The 13,193-nt window shown below is 43.8% G+C and overlaps 1 protein-coding gene across 1 annotated transcript in view; it reads right to left on the bottom strand.

Moving 5' to 3' along the window:
- Positions 1 to 1,511: 1,511 nt before the first annotated feature.
- The window catches only part of NUDT3 (nudix hydrolase 3), a 116,941-nt gene continuing 105,259 nt past the window's right edge, over positions 1,512 to 13,193 (bottom strand). Inside the window, exons 3-5 of the mRNA XM_036248042.1 lie at positions 7,144 to 7,188; positions 6,016 to 6,100; positions 1,512 to 2,201 (exon numbers count right to left, since the gene is read on the bottom strand). Coding sequence (XP_036103935.1) covers positions 2,023 to 2,201; positions 6,016 to 6,100; positions 7,144 to 7,188 — 309 coding nt within the window. The 3' untranslated portion in view covers positions 1,512 to 2,022. The remainder of the gene's footprint in view (positions 2,202 to 6,015; positions 6,101 to 7,143; positions 7,189 to 13,193) is intronic.

Raw genomic sequence — 13,193 nt, forward strand, 5'->3', positions numbered from 1 at the left:
TGAAAAAATGCACAATTACCATGAACATTTCCGTTCCCTTTCCAGAGCACTGACTGTTTTCCTGCAAAGCACTTTAATCCACATCATAAAGGGAGAATGTATTTGGAAGAACGTGCTTTTGGGATTTGCCTGGTGCTCAGCTGAAGTGATTTCATGTCCCCGGTACACATCTGAACAGAACCTAGATTCCCTCATCAGGCAACAGGCAGCAGTGTTTTCCAGTAGGGCATGTGACCCGAGTGGCATGCAGCCTCAGATCCCACATGCTGCTTCTATCCGCTGGGGACCATACGCTAAAACTGCCGGCACTGCTGTTCAGTCCTGTGTTTAAGGCTTGGGAGAGAAGATGCAAACTGGGAGTATAGCAAAATTTAAATTCATCAACTGATATACCTCAAAATGCTGGAAACTCAATGACACAGGTCGACCAGATATATACATTCTTTTAGTGGGAGGGAAGAGCAAATGCTTTTCAAAGTTTGAGTATTTATTAGAATTTTTAAATAAAGAGAACTACGATTCTGATTTCACATCTTGGCTATGTTTTGACAAAGGAGATGCCACTAAGGGCACAGCAACAAGCTCCTTTCCCAAGCCAGGGATCAGTGCCGCCCCCGACACCCCCCCACCCCATTTTAAGACCCTTACTTCTCAACTAGACAACACAGTTGGCGAATGAAGCCAGCAGGAGACCTGTATGAAAACACAACAGGACGGTTCAGTGAGCTGATACACTGTGTAGCTGTTCTAGCAAATGATGAAGCATTCTGCCATATCTTCTCAGCAGAAGACGGCCTTCCACACCCCAGTGGGAGACATAGTCGATACTTCCGAGCATGCTGACGGTGTACTTACAAGTGCTGTAACATTACAAAGACAAACACACACCTGGACTTTCCTCCTGTGTACGTTTCAGGAACTTAGCATGGTCACCCAGGGCGGGACAGGACTGCTCAGCTGCACCTGCCGAGGACAGCTGGCCGCTTCAGCACGCGGACAAGATCCAGTTCGGCACGCTGTAAGGCATGTCCGCACAAGGCGAGGCTGCTGTCGGCAGTAAGTAGCATTATGGGAAAAATTCCAAACCAGCAGGATAGAAACTGTGCTCGATGCTCCAGTTTTTTTAGAACGTAATCCCAACAACCCAGTTCAAATCCCTATTGTCAACACAGCGGTGGGAATTCAATTTCTATCATTGTTTCTCCGGATCTGAGCTGAGGCCATTTGCTCCTGGCTTGGTAATCAAAAGAAACTAGGTTTCTTCGTGGTTCTTTCTCGGCCTGGAAACACAGCTGAGGAGAGAAGGCCAGGAGTCCAGGACGTGGCGACGGCGACAGCCCTCTACCCAGCCCCGCACAACTGTGGTCAGGACAGGGAGGAGGAGGGGCAGGGAGCTGGTCTAGCCACGAGCATCAAAAGAAAACTATGAATTGTGAGGCTCTCCATTTCAGAAACAGCCCAAATTTAAAAAACAAAACAAATCCTTAAAAGTTTAAACAGTTAAATTCCTCTTCTAAAAGCCATTTATTTACATATTATATGCCCAGCATATGATATGTAGATAAATGTACTCTGCAGTGAAAGGGACCAAGCTACTGGGCTGAATAGCACATTATAGAACACATTCTCGAAAGGTTTCATCTCGTATTGGTATCTTTTAATAAAAAAAATTAAAAATCAAAGAAAAAAGTCTGGCCAGGGCTAGGATGAGACAGACAGGAATACTTGGAACCCAAGTCAGAGGAAGGCTGGTTGCCTTTTTGTAGAGAATGTAGGGGTGTGAACAGGGAGGGACAGATCATGCACAAACGTACTTAAAAATTACATCCCACCCCTAAGTAAAGGAGAAGAAAAGCCCCATCATTGAACACCAAGCAGAACATTATCGACGAACCCTTCTCTGCTGCCATCATGCCTTTTTTGAGAGAGGCGGCCTGGGAAGAGAGGGGAGAAGAGCAAGAGTGAGAGGGAAGGTCTGCACTTCAGTCTAGTTTCCGATTTCCGTCCTCTCCAGGTCTTCAGTCATCTAATGCCCGACGTGGAGCTCTGCGCAGAAACCGAGAACGTGGTGGCCACGACCGGGGTGCCGTTGTTGGCGGAGTAGCCTTGCCTCAACGTCTCAAAATACGACGCCTGCACGGGCTTGTGGTGCTGCAGCACTTGGATGGCATCCTCTACCTTGAACCACTCTCTCTTCCTTCCTGCGGAGGCGCACAGAGAAACATCAGGACACCGGGAAGCAGCGAAAGGTTTCTAATCTTCTAACTTTTGAGAAAATGTAGAAGAAAACAGGAAAGTAATGGTTGTCAACATTTTCAAAATATGTATTATAAATACATTTTCTTTGCTTTCTTATAAGAGTAATGCAAGCAGCCCTGGCTGGTTTGGCTCAGCGGTTAGAGCGTTGGCCTGCGAGCCAAAGAGTCCGGGTTCGATTTTGGCCAAGGGCTCGTACCTTGGTTGTGGTTTGTCCCCAGCCCGGATGAGGTTGTGCAGATGGCAACCAACAGATGTGTGTCTCTCACATCAATGTTTCTCTCTCTCCCTCCCTTCCATTCTGTCTGAAGATAAATGTAAAAATATCCTCATGTGAGGATAAAAAAAAAAAAGAGAGAGTTTGCTTTTTATTATTATTATTGTTTCTTTTTTACTTCACACTGCTTAAGCATTCTCTATGGTGTTGTAAAAAAATGACATTTAATGGCTGTGCATGACATCATAACATCTAGCATTAATGTACTGTCATTCATTTAACCATTTCCCTGTCATTGAACATCAATACCCTGCAATTTTAACAATAAATAATACTATAATTTAAAAAAAATTTATCTGTTTTTTTCTTTTTATTTATTTATTTGTTTGTTTGTTTTTAAGAGGTTAGGCTTTATTATTTATTTATTTTTTATCCTCACCTGAGGACATTTTTCCATTTTTGCTCAGACAGAGTGGGAGGGAGAGAGAGAAACATTAATGTGAAAGGGACACATTGAGTGGCTGCCTCCCACACAACCCAACCAGGGCCAGGGACAAACTGCAACCGAGGTGCATGCCCTTAGCAGGAACCGAACCCGGGTCTCTCTGGACCGCAGGCCGACGCTCTAACTACAGAGCAAACTGGCCAGGGCTGTTTTTTCTTTTTAACCTCTCAGGGAAAGATCCCGAGAACTGAGATTTAAGAATAGAACATCTGCCCTGGCTGGTTAGGTTCAGTGGTTAGAGTGTTGGCCTGAAATCCAGGGAGACCCAGGTTCGGTTCCCGCTAAGGGCATGTGCCTTGGTTGCAGTTTGTCCCCAGCCCTGGTTGGGTCGTATGTATGGCGACCACTCGATGTGTCCCTTTCACATTGATGTTTCTCTCTCTCTCTCTTCCTCCCACTCTATCTGAACAAAATATCAAAAAATGTCCTCGGGTGAGGATAAAAAAAAAGAATAGAACATCTGAAAGGGCTCAGGATACATAGTGCCAGACTGCTTTCCAAGAGGGCCACACCGCCTCCACTGCTGCCTGTGAGTATGGGTCTCCCACGTCCTCGCCAGGTCATTACCCTTCCCGTCACTGCCAATTTTCAGGTGAAAACCAGTCTCTCATTCGGTTTTCACTTCAAATTACTATTTCAGCATAACTAGTGTACATATAATTCTACACCCTGCTCTTTTCATTTAGCAACACTATTTTGTAAGCACTTTCCCAGGGTAACAGCTTCCATAAGTTTGTGTGTAACAGCCGTCTAACATTCCCTAGATTAATGTACCTCAAATCACTTATCATTCACTGAGTTGTACAGTTAAGACCCAATTTTTCATCTGAATAAGGCTCATCTGAAGGAAGGCTCAGAGCCTTATTCCCCATACTTTAGATGACTTCATTAGGGTTAATTCTCAGAGGAGGGAGTACAGCTGAAAGGCTTTTGGGGTATTAGCAAAGCAACAGTACCTTTAAAAAAAAAATCCTATCACTCCCTGGCCGGTTTGGCTCAGTGGTTGGAAGGTAAGCCTGGGGCCCAAAGAGTCCCGGGTTCGATTCCAGTCAAGGGCATGTACCTCAATTGCGGTTCATCCCCGGCCCCTGTTGGGGTCGTGCAGGAGGCAACCGATCAATGTGTCACTCTCATATCGATGTCGCCCCCCCCCCCCCCCCCCGTCTGAAGATAAATGTAAAAATATCCTCGGGAGAGGACTAAAAAAAAAACCTATCACAAGTGTGTGACTCCTGCCCGAAAGAGTGCTCTGAGGACAGGGCCAAGCCACACTCATCTCTGTCTCCCTTTCAGGCCCCAGCACCAGCTGTTAAGGAGTCTATTTTTTTGTTGTTTTTTTATCCTCACCCGAGGACTTTTTTTGATATTTTGTTCAGATAGAGTCGGAGGGAGAGAGAGAGAGAGAAACATCGATGTGAAAGGGACACATCGAGTGGCTGCCACCCGCACAACCCAACCAGGGCCGGGGACACACTGCAACTGAGGTACATGCCCTTAGTGGGAACCGAACTCGGGTCTCTCTGGACCACAGGCCAATGCTCTAACCACTGAGCCAAACCGGCCAGGGCAAGGAGTCTATTTTTAATAATCCCCCACTGAATCCCTTTACTTAAGCATACTGCACTTTTTTGTTGTTTTTTATACACACACACTTGTGTGTGTGTATTATTTTTTAATCCTCATTCGAGGATATTTTTTCATTGATTTTTTTCAGATAGAATGGAAAGAAGAGAGAGAAACACTGATGTCAGAGAGACACGTCGACTGGCTGCCTCCTGCACAACCCTAAGCAGGGTCAGGGATCTAACCTGCAACCCAGGTACATGCCTCTGACTGGAAATTGAACCCGCAACCTTTCGTTGCTCAGACTGAAGCGCTAACTGTGAGCCAAACCGGCCAGGGCAAGCACACTGTGCGCTCCCTGGCACGCTGAAGGGCTAGGGAATGCTCACCTCAGCAGTGCGAGGGGCCTGGTGCCAAATACATGCTAACAATAAAGGGGCAAGTTTTGGCAAATGTTTTATCTGTTTGCCAACTTAAAACAGAAATTAAATTAATTTTACACTTTTCTAGAATATCCTTTCGTTCAGAGGTAAAAGATTAAACCATGAACCAACCACTAAATTACCTCAGTTTTCAGTTCAAAGACATACATCCAATAGTGATCTTTGAGATACAAGAAAAGGGCTCCTTAGGAGAAAGCTAGGTGACCTGCAGGGTGGTATGGCTAAAACTGGAAACTAGCCCTGGCCAGTTTGGCTCAGCGGTTGAGCGTTGGCCTGCGGACCAGAGAGTCCTGGGTTCAGTTCCCGCTAGGGACATGTACCACACACACAAAAAAAATAATAAATAGCCCTGGCCGGTTTGGCTCAGCGGTTAGAGCATCAGCCTGCGGTCCGGAAAGACCCGGGTTCGGTTCCTGCTAAGGGCACGTACCTCGGTTGCAGTTTCTCCCCTGCCCTGGTTGGTTGTGCGGGTGGCGACCACTCGATGTGTCCCTTTCACATCGATGTTTCTCTCTCTCTGTTCCTCTCTCTCCCTCCCACTCTATCTGAACAAAGAATGGAAAAATGTCCTCGGGTGAGGATGATAAAAATAATAATAATAATAATAATAATAATAATAATAATAAATAAATAAAACTGGAAACTACTCTCAACACTCTGATCTGCTAAATGACTGCAGAGGGGCTCACACCACCAAACCAACAGTTTTCTCCAAAAGTAAGAACAAGCATCACAAGGAACAGCTGAGGTCCTGCAGCCAGCAGCTGGCCTGACATTGTGGAGGAGGATCCAATATGACTTAAGAAATCTTTCCTATTTTTATGGGCCATGTTTCTATTTGTTGATCATGTACCCAACTTCAGTTTCCTTTTATACATTTCAAAATACTAACTTTCACAAGTTCAAAAATGGACATGCTTATTTTATTACACATATCCTCCTTTTATTTCTCTTCTTAGCAGCGACCTGGTTCTGAGTAGCGACCTGTGCTGTGGCAAGGGCGGCTGTGGAGGCCATCTGGGACGACTTACCGATGTTAACGGAGTCCTCCCAGTCTTCCAGCACCTCCGTAACAATGAGCACATAGACATACGTTCTGTGCTTCCTCTCCTGGTTCTGAGGGCAGAGAAGGGAGGACAGAGCTGAGATGACTTAAGTGACACGCACTCTCACCCATGTCTAGAGAGCTTAGACACAGGATTCCTTCTACTTTGTATCACTCCACAGTCACACATGAACAATACCAGATGGCCTGTTTGAAACATGCCACCCTTGCATTTGCGGGCTAGCTCTCTGGAGCTGGGTTTCTACAGCCAATGGTTTACTCTTTCTTTTCCTTCCCTTCCCCTAAGTGCACCTTCATGGAAATGCCGTGAGCAAGAAGGTTGCAACCTCTCAAGAAAAAGGCGCCAAGTAAATTTAACTAGCTGGGCACCGGAAAAAGAAGAGACTGGATGGGGGGCCTCGTCAATGTAGGCCAGCAATGATCTTGAACATCCCCCTTCCTCCTCGCCTGCTCATCTCACTGCCTGACATCTCACTTCCCTTCTCCTCCAAATCTCTACCCCAGCAGATTTCCTTGTTTCTCCCTTGTTTCTTTTGCTGTAACTGCTTATCTTCCATTTTTCCTCTGTCTTCTCCAGACTTACCTACCCCTCCTCACGTCTTAGGAGGAAAAGTAGAGAGGTAGGGACGGGGATAAACAATACTTACAAATAATATTCTAGCTGATTGGAGGAGATAAAAACTGCAACGGACTGAATATTTATGTTCCCCTCAAAATTCATATGTTGAATCCCACTCCCCAGTGTGATGCTATTAGGAAGTGGGGCCTTTGGGGGGTGATTAGTTATGAGTACTGACCCTCATGAATGGAGTTAGTGCCGCGATAGCACAGACCTAGAGGGCAACCTTCCCTTTTCCACCACGTGAGGACAGAGAAACAGCTGTCAACGACCCAGGAAGCAGGGTCTCAACCAGACACTGAACCTGTTGGTGCCCTGATCTTGAAATTCCAGCCTCCAGAATTGTGAAAAATCAATTTCTATTATTTGTAAGCCACCCAGTTTGTGATATTTTGTTACAGCATCTTGAATGGACTAAGAGAAGATATATGTGGTTATTAATATCAAATGCACAAAAGATTTTAACAGACTTACCTCAAAAATTCCAACTAATCTTCCCAATGTCCCTTTTACTCCAGCCTGAAAAGTGGGGGGAAAATTTTAATATTGATATTCTTTATATTGCTGTCTCATTATGAATCTTCTGAGTTTGTAAAATAGGAATGAAAATGCAAGAGGACACTGTTTGGTAGGGGTCACACCAGTGTTCCCTGTCACTGAGGAGAGGAGGGTGTGTGCACTGGGGCGGGGGGGGGTTCCTCTCCTCTTCTCCCAGGCTCTCTCCCACAAGGCTGGCCAAACAGAGCAGGTAATCAAGGCCATGAATTACTTCGCTCATTTATTCATTCATTCAACAAATATACATTGAATGCCTAATCTGGGCCAGATAACAATGTGTCCAGGGATATAGTGAATAGGCTAGAACAAAAGATCCATAAGGCAAGGCCTTATCTGACTTGTTCTTAGATGTCTACATAGTGTGCCCAGAACACAGCTCAGCACTCCTACACCTGGTCATTCTGGTCATTAACAGAAATGCACAAAGCAATGTGAGGGACAGACAGGGAGGAGGAGAGCAACAACTTCATACAGTGGTTAGGAATTTGAGTGTATACTCTTTATCTCTCGTTGGCCATGTGACAACTTTTAGATCTGCTTCTTTCTGATGTATTATAGATTAATTTTTTAGTCTGTTCCAATTTATAAATTTTCTTTTAAACTGTATCCAGGCTAGAGTTACCCCATGTCTAGTCTTTTTGTTTGATAGTTTTCATTTCTACCTGTTCTTTACACATCTACCCGTTTCTATTATGCACAAGTTTGTTTCCATATTTTTTTCTTTTCAAATAAAAGTTATTCCTTCATTTACTTCTTGTCATCTGAACATATTTAAGTTCTTTGTCAATCAATGCTACAAAATTCACTGAATCTGAAGTACATTCATGTTTCAATTCATGAAGGACTTACTTGCGAGGTGGCTTTCACCAAGCTCTTCAGAGCCAGGTCTTGAAGTGACAGTTTAGGGCTCCAAGGTGACATGTGAATACTGTAGACAGAGCCATGGAATCAGAGGGTGGCTTGGCTCCATCCTTTACTGTGCACTGCATCTGTGTACTCTCCCTACCTAGGCCCACATCTTTCTCAATTTTTTTTTTTTTTTTTTATCCTCACCTGAGGATATTTTTCCATTTTTTGTACAGATAGAGTGGGAGGGAGAGAGAGGAAGAGAGAGAGAGAGAGAGAAACATCGACGTGAAGGGACATATCGAGTGGCTGGCACCCGCACGACCACCAGGGCCGGGGACAAACTGCAACCGAAGTACATGCCCTTAGCGGGAACCGAACCCGGGTCTCTCCGGACCGCAGGCCGACGCTCTAACCGCTGAGCCAAACTGGCCAGGGCCTAGGCCCACATCTTTCTGAAAGTCTCAGCTCCTGGTGTCCTTTCCATCGGGCACCTGGGCTCCCCCCTACTTCAAGGGGTCCAGGCAGGCTGCAGCTCTGTAGTGCTACTGTTTCCAAGCTATGGTCGTAGTATCCACCTTGCTTTTGAGCCAGGCTGTCTTTTTAGCTTTTGCTTTTTGTATTTTATATCTGTCTCTGCTAGGAGCAAAAGGGGTTGAAGGTGATGAACAGGTGAACCCCTGGAAATGCCATGGAATGCTGTAATTTGTTTTCTATTACTACTACCTTAGTTGTATAATAAAAAAAAAATTACGACAAAAATATTTTCTAAACACAACACAGTAGGTGCTCAATAAATTTATATAGAATGAACAAAAATTTAAATAAGTACTCTAAACATTTTAAGAGATATTAAATAATAGAAGCAAAAGAAGCTGATTTAAAGGCTTAGACTCCTGGGTAAATTATATTTTGAAATTAATTTTCGCTAATTATCTGCCAAGGAATTCCTTTCCTTTCTCTTGCCAACATGCCTATTTCTTTTCCTGTTCTTTTTCCATTCATTCTTGTCCCCATGTGGCTTTCAGTCTACTTGAATGGAATTATCTACCTTTTCTTATTTAAATTGCTTCTCTACAGTTTAGAAATAATTGCACTCCACAGCCAGCTAAGACCAGCTAGACTGTACTTCATGAATTAACCTGTGACGCAGCCTGAACACATGGACCAGCTGACATGCCAGCCTGAACTGGAAAGCCAGTTCTGTCCCCTGATCCTAGCAGCCCAAGCACACTCAGATGTGTCAACTCCTCAGATGTGTCACCCAAGCCCTTGCCGCAGGTCTGTACTGGGAGGGCTAGGAAGTAGCCCTGTCAGTTTGGGGTGGGGGTAAGGAAAAACTCATAGAGGTTCAGACAGGCCATCAATCAATTTTCTCTTCTGCAAAGTAGAGAAAGAGTTCTCTTTTAACAGTTATTGTCCAATTAATTTTTTTTATCTTGCCCTGGCTGATGTGGCTCAGTGGATTGAGCATCTTCCTATGCACCAAGAAGTCACTGGTTTGATTCCTGGTGAGGGCACATGCCTGGGTTGCAGGCTCAATCCCCAGTAGGAGGTATGTAGGAGGCAGCCAATGGATGTTTCTCTCTCTAAAATAAAAAACATATTAAAAAACATTTTTTTATCTTAAAAAAAAAGTTTAGCCCTGGCCAGTTTGGCTCAGCGGTTAAAGTGTTGGTCAGTGGACCAAAGAGTCATGGGTTTGATTCCTGGTCAAGGGCACGTACCTTGGTTGTGGTTTGATCCCCGGCCCTGGTTGGGGTCGTGTGGGAGGCAACCAATCGATGTTTCTCTTCCTCTCTCCCTTCCTCCCTCCCACTCTATCTGGAAAAAAAAAAGAAAAAATAATCTCAGGTAAGGCTTAAAACAAACAAAAATTTTGAAAATGATCTTCAAAAATTTTTTTCTTTTTTCAATCCTCACCAAAGGACATTTTTCCCCCTATTTATCTTCAGATAGAGAGGGAGGGAGGGAGAGGAAAAGAGGGAAACGGGGAGAGAGAGAGAGAGAGAGAGAGAGAGAGAGAGAGAGAGAGAGGAAATATTGATGTGAGAGACACACATTGACTGGTTGCCTCCCGCATGACCTCGACCAGGGTGGGGACTGAACCGTGGGATATGTGCCCTTGACCAGAATCAAACTCACGACTCATTGGTCCACAGGCTGATGCTCTAACTGCTGAGACAAACTGGCCAGGGCAACAATTCAATATAATTAAAATTTTTTATTTAATAGTAATTTCTGCATTCAACACAAACACATAACCTGGATTTACTCTGTGTTAGATGCATTTGGGAAAAAAATAAAAGCATTTTCCTTTATGAAATAGATGCATTCCTTTTTTTTTGAAATCCAAATTAGAGCCGTTTATTAGCTGGCCAGCATCTGATTCCGAACATTCCTGTGACAGAGTCTTCGGAAACAGCTAGATGAATTCTTATAAAGTCTAGAGTAAATCAAATAATGCTACCATCTGTACACTGAAATTTCAGTGGCATTTTTACTTCTCATTAATTTTCGTTGTAAAAACCAACTGTAGTTTTTTCTCTTAGTGTTTCCTTATTTTTTTGTTAATCCTCACCTGGAGATATTTTTTCATTTTAGATAGAGTGGGAGGGAGGGAGGCAGGGAGGGAGAGAGAGAGAGAGAGAGAGAGAAAAAAAAACACATTGATGTGAGAGAGAGATATCGATTGGTTGCCTCCCATATGACCCTGATGGGGGCTAGAGATCAAACCTGCAACCCAGGTACGTGCCCTCGATTGAGAATCAAACCTGTGGACGCTCTAACCACTGAGCAAAACTAGCCAGGGCTCTTAGTATTTCTTTCAAGTTTTATAGTAACACTTAGGGATCTACTTGTGTAAATTCTACCTAAGGTAATCCTACCAATGATTCTCTGGTAAAGAGCAAAGAAATGTTCCTATATTTACCAGTTTTTTAAATTGTGATTTAGCAGTTTTCTTAGGAGGAGGAGGCTCTTCTTTAATAAGAGGATTTCAATCCTTTTAAGTCATAGTGCTAAGAAAGACAAAAGATTCCTCATAGGCAAAGGTACCCCAAGACCATTCCCTTGTAACCATTTTACTTTTTCATAATTTTCCACAGTCCAACTTTCATCTCCCTGCTCTCAAATGCTGCCACAAGCAGCTGGATCATTTTTATCTCATGTGACTCTTGCATGTAGGTTGAGGTAGGTGTCAGGGTTAAATTGGACAGATATTTGGCTCAAATGTTGGGATAAGATTTGATTCAGGGTATATGTAAGGTGGTCCAGTCAGGGTGCTGGTATGAACCTCCTTTTCTCAAAATCATTTGAAAGTAGTTATAATTTCAATCTATATGTTAAAAGCCCTTAATCCAGAGAAGGAGACTTTATTTAAAAGTCCATCTTAGCTAGTAGGAAGAAATCCAAATAAATTATCTATTGGCCTTTATTATTCAACAATATGTAGATAAGTGCTTCCTTGATCTTCAAAATATACAATATTAATTCTAGCACTTTTGGTCTAGTTAACAAAAATAATCTGAGCAATTGCCTACTTTTTAAAAAGGAAAAGTGTCAGCCCTGGTCGGAGAATTGTCCTGTACACCAGAATGTTGTGGGTTCAATCCTTCGTTGGGATGCATGTGGGAAGCAACCAAGCAATACTTCTCTCTGACATCAATGTTTCTCTCTCTCCCTTTCTCTCTTTAAAAAATAAAATAAAAAATCAATAAAATAAAAGAAGGAAAAACTTCAAATGTCTTTTTTCCTTTTAGGGTGTTTTACTGAAATTGGAAGTATTTATCTGCAAAGGGCTGCACCGATCCAAGAGACTTTCCCCTTCCCCAGTGTGTACATGAGGGTCGGGCATAGGCAATTTCGTGGACAGGTCCTTAAGCCCGCCTCTAAAATGATCTTCCACCACAAAGAAGCCTGGCTTTCTTGTTTAGTGTGGACGGGTACAAAGTGGGTCATTACCTTCTGAAACCAATGTTTTTACTCTAGGGTAGACATTTGGGCTGACACTAATGGTGGTCCAGCCCACAGACACATGCCCTTCTGCCTTGCGACTGGGAAGCCCAGGTTCTCTCGGGTGAGAGCTAGGACACACGTGGAATGGCACAGTACATTCTGCTTCCCTCTGCAGTGACAGGTTCAGGGGTGCTGTGTGTGACCCAGTTCTGGATAAATGGCTCCTGAGACAATGTCTCTTGAGGGCTTCTGGGAAAGATTTCCCACCATGATAAAAAGCACTGCACAAAAAGAAACCCTACACCTCCTTGCTTGTCAAGTGGGGACCTGAAACTTGGAGCTGCAACAGTCATCTTGTGATCAGAAGGGGAAGGCCAAGAGAACCAACAAGAAGCTGAACCAAATCCTGACACTGCCGAGCTGTTGAAGCAATGCAATAATGGCCAACCTCAAGGTATACCTTCTTATGTGAGAAAATTAATTGGCACTGTGAAGCCAGATTTAGTCAGATATTTCAGTACTTGTTTCAAAAAACCTCCTGCTACTTCTCTTGACTTAAAAGGTAGCTAGCTCTGTGAGAAGGCTAGGTATCCCAAAACCAAAGTTCTGTACATTCAGGGGAGCTCTAGTCCAAAAGCGTCCTTTATTAAAGCAGTAAGCCTAGACCCAAAAGGAGCTCAGGGGAGCAACTCTCATGCAAGTGTCTATAGGAGGAATCCCACAAACAAAAACAGATGGTCTCCCATGCACACAACTTTCTGGTATTTGCCAAACTTAGAAATCACAGAAGGAAAGAATCGCAGTGAAGACAGATGAGAGCAGATGGAAAGCCAGTGTTAAGTCCAGTGAAATCCCTTCCCAGGGCTTTTGTTTCGTTTTTTAAATAAAATATTTCAAACATTAAAAAGTAAAGAAAACAATAAACATTCAGGTCGTCACTATCCAGCTTTGTCAAAATGTATCATTTTGTGTCTTTATTTATTTATTATCCTCACCCGAGGACACTTTTCCATTTTTTTGTTCAGATAGAGTGGAAAGGAGAGAGAGGGAGGGGGGGGGGGAGAGAAAGAGAGAGGGGGGGGGGAGAGAGAGAGAGAAACGTGAAAGGGACACATCAAGTGGTTTCCTCCCACATGATCCAAACAGGGCCGGGGACAAACTGC

This window comes from Molossus molossus, unplaced genomic scaffold, assembly GCF_014108415.1.
Source record: "Molossus molossus isolate mMolMol1 unplaced genomic scaffold, mMolMol1.p scaffold_m16_p_8, whole genome shotgun sequence".
In the NCBI taxonomy this organism is placed as follows: domain Eukaryota; kingdom Metazoa; phylum Chordata; class Mammalia; order Chiroptera; family Molossidae; genus Molossus; species Molossus molossus.